The following is a 12252-nucleotide window of genomic DNA, read 5'->3' as shown; positions in this document are numbered from 1 at the left end:
TGAATTTATTTGAAACTTGTGCATCAATACAAGAAGGTAGTAGTTTAAGTTAAAATAATCAATGAGAATCAATTAAGCAATCAAATTAAAAGGTCCTAATTGGTCTCTTAGCCTTAATAGTAAGTTAGTAACTTGAGAGCCACTATGAAATAATAGTCACGATTCAAATCCTATGCCTTTAAATTATGACAAATAATACACTTGTGTAGTAAAATATGTGTATGGTATAATTAGTTCCAAGGGTAGGAGTAAAAGTTTTGATTGAGGCAATGCATTCTTGTAGTTCTTTGATAAATACAATAGTAAGTGCTTTAGTGGTTTAGTTGCTCTCCGTATTTGAAAACCTGTATTCGAGCGTTGCAACCTCCCATCCTCTTTCCAAAGGTTTTCGGAAGGCATGAATTTAATGTACCCTATACAAGGATTGTTAGTATATTGAATGCTGGTTTAATGGAAGAGCAATGGGGAGGTAATTAGCCTTTAATGATATAGAATTGACATTATTTATGATGTTTCGAAAATTAATTCAATGATACTTGAGTAATTTCCCTCCAGACATTATCTACAAGTTGAACTTGACAATTCCATCTACTGTTGTAAAGAAATAAATTATTATATGGTTTCGGGCCTTTGGCCACCATTGGTGGTCAAGTCTTTGATGCTATTACTTTTTTGACTTTTCAATTGTGTTAGTAAGCTTTGAAGAAATTCAGGTTAATTATTAACAAATCATATATTTATTATTTTATATTAAAGAAGAAAAAAAAGAGTAATTCTGATGGCAATGAATATCAAGTTATATTCCTTGTTCACATGCTTTAAAATGATATTTATATATTTATTTCCTTTTAATTATCCAATTAACCATCCCCCACAAGGACATGTGGTGTGCCTGGTAGGACCATGACCAGATTAAAGGCATCCCATTAAGTCTAGGGTTTCATGAGTGAACTACCCTGCTGTTGCCTGTTCTGGTGGACCCAAAGAGTTAAAATTTTAGCCATATCTTAGCCTTTTACTACATGGAATTAAAGTATAAAGTGAGTAAATCTTTATTAGCCCTAAAGTGAATCCTAGTGAAAGATATGAAATTAAAGCTTAAAAGATAAAAAGCTTACTCTAGTTTAAAAGGGCCTTTTTCCCACTGGATAATCTGTGCTTGTTTACACCCACATATATATATATATATATATATATATATAGAGAGAGAGAGAGAGAGAGAGAGATTAATAGCTTATGCAACACTTTCACAAGTTGTTTAAAGGGTAATTGATGGAGTTTCTTTGGGTCAGTTGTGAGATGATGAGCCAACCGTGCAGGTTAGTTCGAGTGGCGGGTAAAAGGGAAGAATTATCAAGGTGGGCCCAATCTTACGCAGGGTGCGCACGAAAGCCATTGAGAAGTGGATGGGCACACGTGCACACATTGACTAAACAAAAAGCTTCAAGGTAAAACAATAATAAAAGCACGACTAAACAATCCCAAATATATTTAAAATATACGAAAATCAGTGTGTGACTAAATAGTTTTGGCCCATTGTAAAGACAAAACTACCCCAAGCAGCCATAGAAATTAACGCACACCAATATAAGCTTCAATAATAATACAACAAATGAAGCATATTTTTGGGTTAATCCGTTTTAAACGGCACATACCGAGCACAAATTAGGTAATCGTGCAGTGTGTGCTGTTCAATAGAAGTCTCAAATAATAATAAACAATGAAAACACACACATATATATATATATTATAAGAGTATCAAATTAAGTATGACCAATAATGTAATAATATCAACAAGTTTGTTTATATATATATATATATATATATATATTATAGAGGGAATGGCAGTGTGTTTGGTGTGAGCCTTTTAGAGAGGAAGAGGGTATGGTATTGAATGTGCTAGTAAATTTCAGGTGTACCCATCAACCAAGGATAAATTCAATTCAATTCCTCAAAAGGCTATTTAAGTAATTTTGTACTATCTTAGTATATGCTCTCAAAAAAAACTTTTAAATTATTAGAGAAGTCAAGTGATTGCTCTGTTTGACCTCAAAACCGCCGATAGTTACATCATATACAGAGAGAGAAAAAATCGATAGAAAGCGAGAGAGATTTGCTTTGATTTCTTTTTGGTTTTGTTGTATGTATCAGTAATTTCCACTTTCTTCTCCAATCTTGTTTGGTCTCTGGGAATCATTATTTCAATTCCAAAATGAATTTTTGATCTCGTATTTGATTTTCTCGAGAAAGTTGCAAATTGCAAGTTTTTCTCGGCATGATTTGATCGGTAAACGGTCAGATTAGGTGATGAAACAAACAAATTGCTCGTGAAATTTAGGTTAATTTTTTGATACGGAAAGATGAGAGGAGTGAACAATACTTCGGAGATTATTAACGCTGCAGCGAGTGCGATCGCCTCAGCTGAGAATCGTGTGCCTCAAGCTTCAGTTCACGTAAGTGATTTGATTTGATTTAATTCGTTAAATTTTCGTCAAACTATTCATATTATTATCCTGATTTGGTTGTGTTAATTGAATAATTTGCTTTCAAAATATTATCTTTTTTAAAAGCTGCTTTTACGGCTCAAGATGTGTTGGACACAATTGCTCGTTGATTGTTTCTTTAATTTTTACTTGTTTTTTTTATTTTTTTAATAATGTAAGAGATCATAATTGTTTTAATTATTGTTTAATTGTGTTATGGTGTGATGTTGTTCTGATGCTGATTTCTGGAGTCTCTTTGAAAGTTGACTTGTGTTTTTGTCTGGTGGATTTGAAATTGCAGTGATTTGCTTTCCAAAAGCTGTTTTTTTGGTTTGTTGCTATATCAGAATGAGAGATTTTTAGTAATTTAATGTTGATTAGTTGATGATGGAACACGGTTCTTGAACTTCTGAGGTTCTCTTTGAAAGCTCTTAATTTTACAATACTTATGTGTGATGAATTTCTGCTACAAGCAAAGGTGCTTGTGATTTGTGGCATTGTTCGCTTACTTGCTTCAATGTCGAATTGCAGTTTGTTTTACTTTTTCATTATTACTTCATCTCTTTCACAAGTTTGTCAGTATTCATATGTGTTGCTCCATGAATAAGTTTGGAATTGGCAGCCTTTGCCGGTTAAATATAGCCCAATGTGTTATAGAGAAGAATGGGTATTTCTTGGAGTTGGAGAATTTCATGTCTCAATTTTTCACCAGTGTGTTTGAAGTGAGAAAGATATGACCTTTAATGTCATGAAGCTCCTCTAAGAATTTTGCAGTCAACTCCTTTTCCTGGAGTAATTTTTCTTTCGCTTTGTTTTGTTTATAAATTCTTTTATGGCTTGGCACTGACGTCCACCAAATTGAATCACGTGCATCCCTAAGTCTAACTGATGTTTAAACGAGGAATCTAGATGATGTTGCTGCTCAAAATTATAGAATGGCAAGGTATATCTTTAGGTTAAAATATTCATTCATTTTGGAGAACTGGGAAATTTGTGGGCAATTCCTTTACTCCTCAAGCTTTAGTCTTTGAGTCTATCTTGTTGAATAGACAGAGTAGTTATCTGTGAATAGGTTACAGAATTACAATATACGTTTAATTTTAGTATAGCAGAATAATGGATATTAACTATACATTTCATTTAAAAAGAAATTGGGGATATTTTTGTAAGAACTTGAAAGCTTGATCTCTCTCTCTCTATCTATATATATATATATATCAGTAAGATTGATTGAATGGAGTGCATGGTTAATGCAATACAGAACCATCAAGGGTCTCACAGACTTTATCCACTGGGATATGTGATATGTATCCTGAATTTGCTTCAGTAGATTCATTTCTTGTTGATTCTGTGTACTTAAGTAAGACAATGTTGTACTTCTTGTAGCATGGCCAATATATATATTTTTTCCCCTGAATGTTGTTGATTTTATGAACACATATAAACCAATGAATTACTGAGAGAAAAGTGATCAAGAGAAAAGACCAATAAGAAAACTAGTCAAGGGTATACCCCAGACTAGAAGAAACAAACTGAATTAGAAGAAGCAGAGCTAAAACAGCAAATTCAAATCAGCTAATGGCCAGTGTATTTTATATCAACTACTCTAGGCGACTATTTGTAGTTCATTCATTTCGTAATTCATGCCCACCTCTCATTTACTTTGATCTCAACATTGAGTCTCTGTCAACAAACCAGTGGATAAGAACATGATTCAATATGGATACACACACACACACACACACACACACACACACATATACATACTTTGGCAAGTTGAACTAGTGTGCCTGTCTATTTTGAATGTGAAGTTGATCTGTCTGCTCTAGTATCTGAGTTGACACCCCAAGTTACCTAACACTGTCCATTTTTATGATTTTAACCCATATGTTATACACTTATTTTTAGGAGTTACAGTGATAATTTTTGGGTTGGAGATGTACGAGTCTATGAAACTCGTGGGGTTCTCTTCCTTTTTTAACACAGTTGTGTCTGTATAGGTAGGGAACAATATGCACAAATTTAGGAAAGTAAAATTTGGAATATCAAGCCAGAAAATTTGGGACTTTCTGGATGCTGAGCAAGAAAAATGTGATTCCATATATCTAAAAGCATTAATTTGATTTAAATTGAAGGTAAGTGGTGTGGATTTTATGATTTTAATATTTATTCTGAATTGAATAATGATTACTGAATAATCAGATATCCTGATATTTTAAATATGAAGAGAGATTATTTAATGTTTAAGTTGCAGAAGTATCATATTGAATTCCTTTATGAAGGTGTGTTTGAAATTTACACATTCTGTTTAATAGAAGCTTTCCTTTTCCAAAAATGGGGCACTATATTTTTGCTGTCAAAATAAGGCTGTTTGGCTTGATGATTTCAGGTTTGAACCAATGTTGTGCCCAACAAATCTATTCCCATATTCCACCTGCATGTTTTGGTTTAATGTTTCTAGGTACTACATTAGCTTGATTTTTTGTTTTTTGATAAATACATTAGCTGGATTTTAAGTGGAGTAGCCAATGCAGTTTCTGTTTGTGCTTTCAGTTTGCTCTTGTTTCAATGACGTAGATTGATAGGCTAAAGTTTTCATTTTGGTACGTTTAACCACTGATTTTTTTTACCGCAAATGGACCTCAATCATGTGTGCAGCAAACCAATTTGTAATTCTCAAAATAGCAGAGGGTGGAAATGAGAAGAAAGAGAGTTAAACACCCAAGAGGCATGAGTTAAGCTGAGTTTTAAACCCTGCATGTTATGTACAGCATAAATCTCAAAACCCAAAAAAAGAAAGAAGGAAAAGATGTGCAATTATCCCCCAATGAATTTGACAATCTGATTGGGCATTAGAAGAGTAGTACAAAATAAGAGTGAAATATTATTAATTGTATATATTTTCAAGTACATTTTCTTCTCCATTTTCACAACTAATCTGATATTAGTCTATTTGTTCATATTCTTTCGCTTCTTAGAAAATATCAAATCCTATCAGATGATTGTAATTTGTAGATAATATCTAAACCTTAAAAATCTGTTGATGCTCTTTTTAATTTCAGAAAATAAGGTCCAAAATTCGACATGTTTACGAAATTTCAGTAATTATTTTAAAGTTGAAATCAGTATTGTTTTTATCTGTGCCAAACAGCCATCTGGGTTTGATTCCTCAAACTTGTCTTTTTATTTCATCTCTGTCATGCTCTCTATGGTTTTAGAAAATGTAGACGCATTCTGAAGTGTGATTGCCCTTTTGATATATTTGATGATGAAGGAATTGGAGTTGTTTTATTACACCATCCCCATATAAATTTTACTTTAGAATGCTTAGCTTATTGCTTCAGTCACAGTAGCTATAAATGAGGCAAGTCTAAAATAGTAGTCTTTGGTGGCATAATATGTAAAACTATTTCGGGATCATTGTTTGCTTCATTCTCTTTAAGTCTGAGATTTATTTCATGTTGTTCATATTTGTCTCTTAATCTCCAGTTAGATGCTGAAAATTCTTGTAGTGTTTCCTATTATAAGTGCATGTTATTGATACAATCATTGGTCCCATTCAGAAGAGAAGATGGGGAAGCTGGTGGAGAATATATTGGTGTTTCGGATCTCATAAAAACACTAGCAAGCGAATTGGGCATGCTGTCCTTGTTCCTGAAACAACTGCCCCTGGAGCAGAGGTTCCTGCGGCTGAAAATCCAACCCACGCATCTCTCATAATACATCCCTTTGTTGCACCACCTTCCTCTCCTGCATCTTTCTTTCAATCAGAACCTCCTTCTGTTACCCAATCACCAGCTGGCTTACTGTCACTCACCTCTATATCTGCCAATATGTACTCCCCGGGTGGGCCTGCCTCTATTTTTGCTATTGGCCCTTATGCACATGAGACCCAGTTAGTCTCACCCCCAGTGTTCTCAACCTTCACCACAGAACCATCGACTGCTCCCTTTACTCCTCCTCCCGAGTCCATCCAATTGACAACACCTTCCTCACCTGAGGTGCCATTTGCGCGGCTTCTTGACCCCAACCACCAAAATGATGAAGCCGGTCAGAGATTCCCTTTCTACCACTATGAATTCCAATCTTATCAACTTTACCCTGGAAGCCCGGTCAGCCATTTGATATCACCAAGCTCGGGCATCTCCGGTTCTGGCACCTCGTCGCCTTTTCCTGATCGTGAGTTTGTTCCTGGTGGCACTCACTTCCTTGAGTTCCGCACTGGCAACCCTCCTAAGCTCTTGAATCTTGACAAGCTGTCCCCCCATGAATGGGATTCACGACAAGGATCTGGTTCTTTGACCCCATACGCTGTGGGGCCTAGATCTCGTGATAGTTTTCTTCAAAATTCTGATGTCACTCCATTTGCAAATTCATTCACGGGATGGCGGAATGATAAAACTGTTGTTGATCATAGAGTTTCTTTTGAGGTAACTGCAGAAGCTGTTAGATGTGTGGAAAATAAGCCAGCATATTTGTCAGAGGCTGTATCAGCATCTCTAGACAATGCAGTTCTTGCTGCTAAAAGAGATGAAAATTCAAGTGAAATGCCTAATGGTCATAACTGCCCAGCTGGTGAAGCATCAGACATCACCCCAGAGAGAGCTTCTGTAGATGGAGAGGATGGACAGCAGCATCACAAGCATCGTTCATTAACTCTCGGGCCTGTCAAAGAATTCAACTTTGACAATACAGATGGAGGAAATTCTGATAAACCTAATATTGGCTCCAACTGGTGGGCCAATGGGAAGGTTCTTGGGAAGGAGGCCGACGCAACCAAGAATTGGAACTTCTTTCCGATGATGCAGCCAGGTGTCAGCTAACTTGTCCGAATCTGCTTCTGCTTCAATGGAGCATGTAAGAAATTTGTGGTTTGGCTTCAATTTTCCAAACTCGGCAAGAAGCATCTTGGCAATTTGTGAAATCAAAGTATAGAAATCTACCGGGCTCTAGATTTGAAGGGTTTCGTTGCTGGACTGACCAATATATGAAGGCTCTTCTTTGAGCACTTCCTGACCTAGAAAAAGAAAAGGCGAGGTGGGAATATGTTGGGATTAATATCGACAGTTCATTGCTTTTCTTTACTTTAGGACAAAGCATAGAAAGTTAGAAACTAACAGCACTTCTATATATAGTCATTTGTAATCTTTCCTCGTGTAATATGTCTATATGTATGATTCATAGAACAAGGGTAGCAGTGATGTTGATGATGGAACATTTTAGGCAAATGTTTTGTGATTTGAATAACGGTCTTTTTTCTGAGTTTATGAAAGTTACTTTTAGATTATAAAAAATTAAACAGGTTTTAGAAATTTCTCCAGCTTTAGGTTGACCATTATTACTCTCCTTCTGCTATGCTTCTCAATTGTCATGTTGGGAAAGCAACCTGTTACCATAAAGAATTGTGACCTGTGCTAATATTGCTGTTTCTCAAGTCGTACCTTGCCGGCGGCTACTGGTTATTATTTTAATTATTTTGGAGATTTCTTGTTTATCCCAACAATCTAGGATAAATATCTCCTTGACTTCTTTCACCGTAGGTCGGACTTAGGCGGCTGATGAAATCATGCATGACTCAAGATGATAGAGCCTTTGGTGGAGAGAACCAGCCATCTTTGACTAGTCATATATAGCTTACGACAATTGCACAACTCTAGTTTGATTTTGCTAAGAGTCATGATTGTGGCCTTCGTTGTGACCTTCATATTCAATGTGATTTGTCAAACCTCATCCTAACAGTATATTCGATAACAAAGCAGTTGGTCTGATAGTGAGACACAAGTCATTTTTTTTTTTTTAAGTTATTGCAAATACACACACCTGCGGTATATTTTTTTGCCTATACCAAGGGTCATCGAACACTCGATCTCTCAAAAAGAAAGAGAAGCTTATATCATCTTAGCTAGATTTTATTAGTGACACGTGTTCAAGTTATCAAAGCATTCCTTAAGCCACACTTTCTCTCAAAACTACAATCTCTCGTGCCAATAAAGATGAATTTGGTTTCTTGTTGTTTACACACATGCTTTTGTGTAATGGATTAAGAGGTGAGAAAGGGATAGTTTGCTCGTGCAGTCAACGAAAGGGAGTTATTCGTAAGCTAAAGCAAACCTGATTCTCCTGGCGTTATGGTTGGACATGGATTGATTCTTTACTTGAATGGAATTTTCTGAAGTTTCCTGAGCTTTCTCCCATTTTCGGTCAAACAATTTTTGTTATGCCGTACAAGAGGATGAATGCAAGAACGAATTCTAGACCTGCTTTTATCCACATTTATGGATTAGTCCGGCGCATTTGGAACAGAGGGGATTGCATGTGTCTTTTAGTAAATTATGGGTTGCTCTAAGTAGCTTAACACTACTATTATATAAAAATTATATATATATTATGATTTTGAAGGAGAAATAGACAAAATTGGAGCTAATTTTTGAACGAAAAATTCAAATTCTCTCATGTTTGCTTATGTTTACATATGCAAGAAGGATATAACATCTTGCAACATATTTATATTGAAGATACAGTATATATGAAACATATTGCCTCGTGTTGCAACAGTGTAAATAAAATTAAGAATTCAACAAATTTGTATAAATATTACATTATTAATTTAAAATTGTTATATTAACGATTTAAAATTGTTATTTTTTTTTTTATTTTGCTGGCACCGAAACTTACCTAGAATCTCGAAGGAACCCATCCCAAACTACAAATCGAGAATACTGTAAATGATTCCATACCTCAGTTAAAATTGTTAGTTGTTACAATTTAAATACACGTGTGTGTTTTTTTCTTTCTGGCACAATGTAAACCTAACTCAAACAAATTATGAAACGAAATCTGTCCATATATTAATACTACAAAATAGTCCACAATGTCCTCTTCTTTACAAAAACTTGGTCCAGGGTGGTGGACTGCTAAAACAATATCAACGAGCAGTTTTAAAACAAATTTTGGATGCCTTCCCCACTTGGCCTAACTTGCCCTTTTGTTGACCACAAATACCATTTTGACCTTCTAGACTTCCCATTTGCAACCGACCTTCCTACCTTGTCACCCTTTCAAAACCAGCCTTTTAAGTCTCTCTCTATTCCCATTCCTCCTCCTTCACCACCACAACCACCAATAAGACCAACACCAACACCTTCAGGGATTTTGGGGGAATCCAGTTCTAGGGTTTTTAAATTTCTTTCTTGTATATTGCAATATCACAAATATTAAGCCTTAAAGATGCCACCTTTTGCAGAATCAAGGTCTCCTTTTAATGGGTTGCAGCTAAATAAGCCAGACCCAAGCTCCAATATTGTAACCATTGATGTTGGTGGTCAGCTTTTCCAAACCACCAAGCAAACCCTAACCCTAGCTGGCCCAAAATCGCTTTTCTCCACCGTTTCCAATTCTTCCGATCAACATGGTGTCCCTTTCGTTGACAGAGACCCTGAATTGTTTTCAATCATTCTCTCTCTTCTCAGAACCGGTCATCTTCCATCCAAAGCCAAAGCTTTCGATCTTCAAGACCTCATCTTCGAAGCCCAATTCTACGGCATTGAAAGCCTCCTCTTAGCTTCGCAATCGAACCCATCTCAGTTTGAAGCTTTTAATCTCGAAAAATCATTGATTTTGCCGTTGAGTGGCCGTGACTCGCCCTCCGCGATCTCTACCACACCGTATGGGTTCGTTCACGTCGCGCACGGTAGCAAAATTACATCTTTTGATTGGGCTCTTCGAAGAAAATCCACAATCTTGACTCAATTCACCGCCGTCGATTCTCTATTGGCGTTATCGCCGAACGTAGCCGCGGCCGGAGCCACAGACTTTTCTGGGTTACAGATTCTTGATCTTGATAAGGGTTTGGTTAGAGAGACATTGAATTGGGAGAACGTGACAAGGTCTAGTTCAACAGTACAGGCAATTGGGTCATCTCCTGATTATTTGTTCACTAGTTTTGAATCCGGTAGGAGGAATTCGAATTCGATTATGGTTTTTGATATCCAGGGTGGTTTTCGCCCAGTTACCGAGATCGGTCCTAATGAAATTTTTGGGGCTGACCTTGATTCTGCTATTCCTGCAACGAACTTGAAGTGGCTTTCAAAACACAATTTGTTGATGGCTGCTGGGTCTCATAGTGGACCTTCAGGTGTATCCGGCAACATCAAGTTTTGGGACTTGAGGTCTGGGAATGTAGTTTGGGAGCTGAAGGAAAAAGTTGATTGCTTTTCGGATGTCACTGTTTCGGATAATCTTTCTGCAATGTTCAAGGTTGGTGTGAATTCGGGGGAGGTGTTCTACACTGATGTGAGGAATGCCGGTGCAGAGAATCCGTGGGTATGTGTTGGGAATAGAACAAAGGTGATCAATGGGAAGAAAGAAGGGCTTGGTTGCAGGATTGAAAGTCATGACAATCAAGTGTTTTGCAGTAGGGGAGGTGATTTGGAGTTGTGGTCAGAGGTTTTAGTTGGTGCTTCGAGGAATAGTGAAGATGGGTTGGAGGACAGGGTCTTCAGGAAGAACTTAATGGGGAGAGTTAAGGACGTTGGAGGAAGTAGGATAACCCACATGGCTTTTGGAGGTAACAAAATGTTCATGACAAGGAAGGATCAGCAATTTGTTGAGGTTTGGCAGAGTTCTGTTAAGGGATTTTGATCTCGAAAATTAACATTTGAATCAATAGGTAGAATACTGTTTATATTGGTTTCACATGTAAGCTAGCTATTCCTCAACGCTGTAAGTAGCTATTTGTAAGATTCATTTGGAAATGACTTTGTATCATGTCAAGTTTCCAATTCTTTATAAATGTTAATTTATATCATATGAGATTTACAGATCATTAATTGAGAGGAGATACATGTTGTTCAATGTAACCTATTTTCCCATGGCATGTATTGTGTCTTTTTTTTTTGCCATTCAGAATACTTCTTGGATTTCACAAACGATAATTCTTTTGTGTTCTTCGTTCATTGTGTTGATGATGACTTCGCCTCTGTAGCAAGACTTCACACATTCAAATATGGGTTTGTGCTTTCAAATTGTGTGGAAAACAAGATGGAGTGGTTTTATTTTCATGAGAAGCCCCCCATACACAAAAATTAGTGGCCATTGGCTATGCAGTTCATATTCTGTTGTTTTTATTCACAGTGATCCTATATAAAACCATGTCCTCTTTTACATGTTTGCTTGTTCTTTTAGAGTTCTCAATGTTCGCAAGAGATACTCCGTGTACTCGAACAACTATGGCTTTTATTGGTTTCTTGACAATAGAGTATAGACATTACTATTTGCCTCTGTAGTTTTATGAGATAGGAGAAGTTCTTTGCAGTTTTTAGTTTTTAAATTTGGCAGTGCCGACTTTCATGACTACATTCAGTAATTGGTATCAATATGCAATTAGTTGCTTTTATTTGCACATAGGAGTATTGGGCATGAAAGTAATCAGATTTATTGTACAATCTCTTACAATCACATGTCACTCATGAATAGTAAATGGTATAAAAGGACGTGTGAGATGATAAGGAGACGGAGGCACTGCCTGCATGAATTTTTTTGAGACATAACACTGATTATCTGAACATAAGTACCTGAAATTTGTAAAATTCTTGTTAAATTGCACTGGAAAATATTATTGTCATTGTGAATCTAAATTGTTTAATGATTAGACTGCATTGTGTCATTTGTTGTGAGATTGAAATCTGACGAGGGTCTGCAGTGTTTGGGTACGCCATTTTGATCTTGATGGTTTATGTGTCGCATACAAATTGCAGAGATGTTAGACTAA

General features: G+C 36.3%; 2 protein-coding genes across 2 annotated transcripts; both read left to right on the top strand.

Annotated features, from left to right (window-relative positions):
* Positions 1-2037: 2037 nt before the first annotated feature.
* Positions 2038-7748, top strand: LOC132284184 (uncharacterized). Its single transcript, XM_059786268.1, has 2 exons — positions 2038-2453; positions 6047-7748. The coding sequence occupies exons 1-2, from the start codon at positions 2361-2363 to the stop codon at positions 7304-7306; spliced, it is 1353 nt and encodes a 450-aa protein (XP_059642251.1). The 5' UTR covers positions 2038-2360; the 3' UTR covers positions 7307-7748.
* Positions 7749-9465: 1717 nt separating this feature from the next.
* Positions 9466-11289, top strand: LOC132284591 (BTB/POZ domain-containing protein At5g41330). The gene has a single exon (XM_059786705.1). It carries the CDS (start codon positions 9711-9713, stop codon positions 11121-11123), a length of 1413 nt encoding a protein of 470 aa, XP_059642688.1. The 5' UTR covers positions 9466-9710; the 3' UTR covers positions 11124-11289.
* Positions 11290-12252: the final 963 nt, after the last annotated feature.

This window comes from Cornus florida, unplaced genomic scaffold, assembly GCF_030987335.1.
Source record: "Cornus florida cultivar Cherokee Brave unplaced genomic scaffold, ASM3098733v1 CherokeeBrave_3.0.0_Hap2_Chr11, whole genome shotgun sequence".
NCBI classification, from domain to species: Eukaryota; Viridiplantae; Streptophyta; class Magnoliopsida; order Cornales; family Cornaceae; genus Cornus; species Cornus florida.
Note: the sequence above shows the minus strand (reverse complement) of the source record. Positions and strands in the feature narration are given on the sequence as shown.

Coding starts and splice junctions, on each gene's coding strand:
- LOC132284184 (XM_059786268.1), top strand. CDS start 2,361: ATGAGAGGAGTGAACAATACTTCGGAGATTATTAACGCTGCAGCGAGT. Junction 2,454..6,046: donor TGCCTCAAGCTTCAGTTCAC/GTAAGTGATTTG, acceptor GGTCCCATTCAG/AAGAGAAGATGGGGAAGCTG.
- LOC132284591 (XM_059786705.1), top strand. CDS start 9,711: ATGCCACCTTTTGCAGAATCAAGGTCTCCTTTTAATGGGTTGCAGCTA.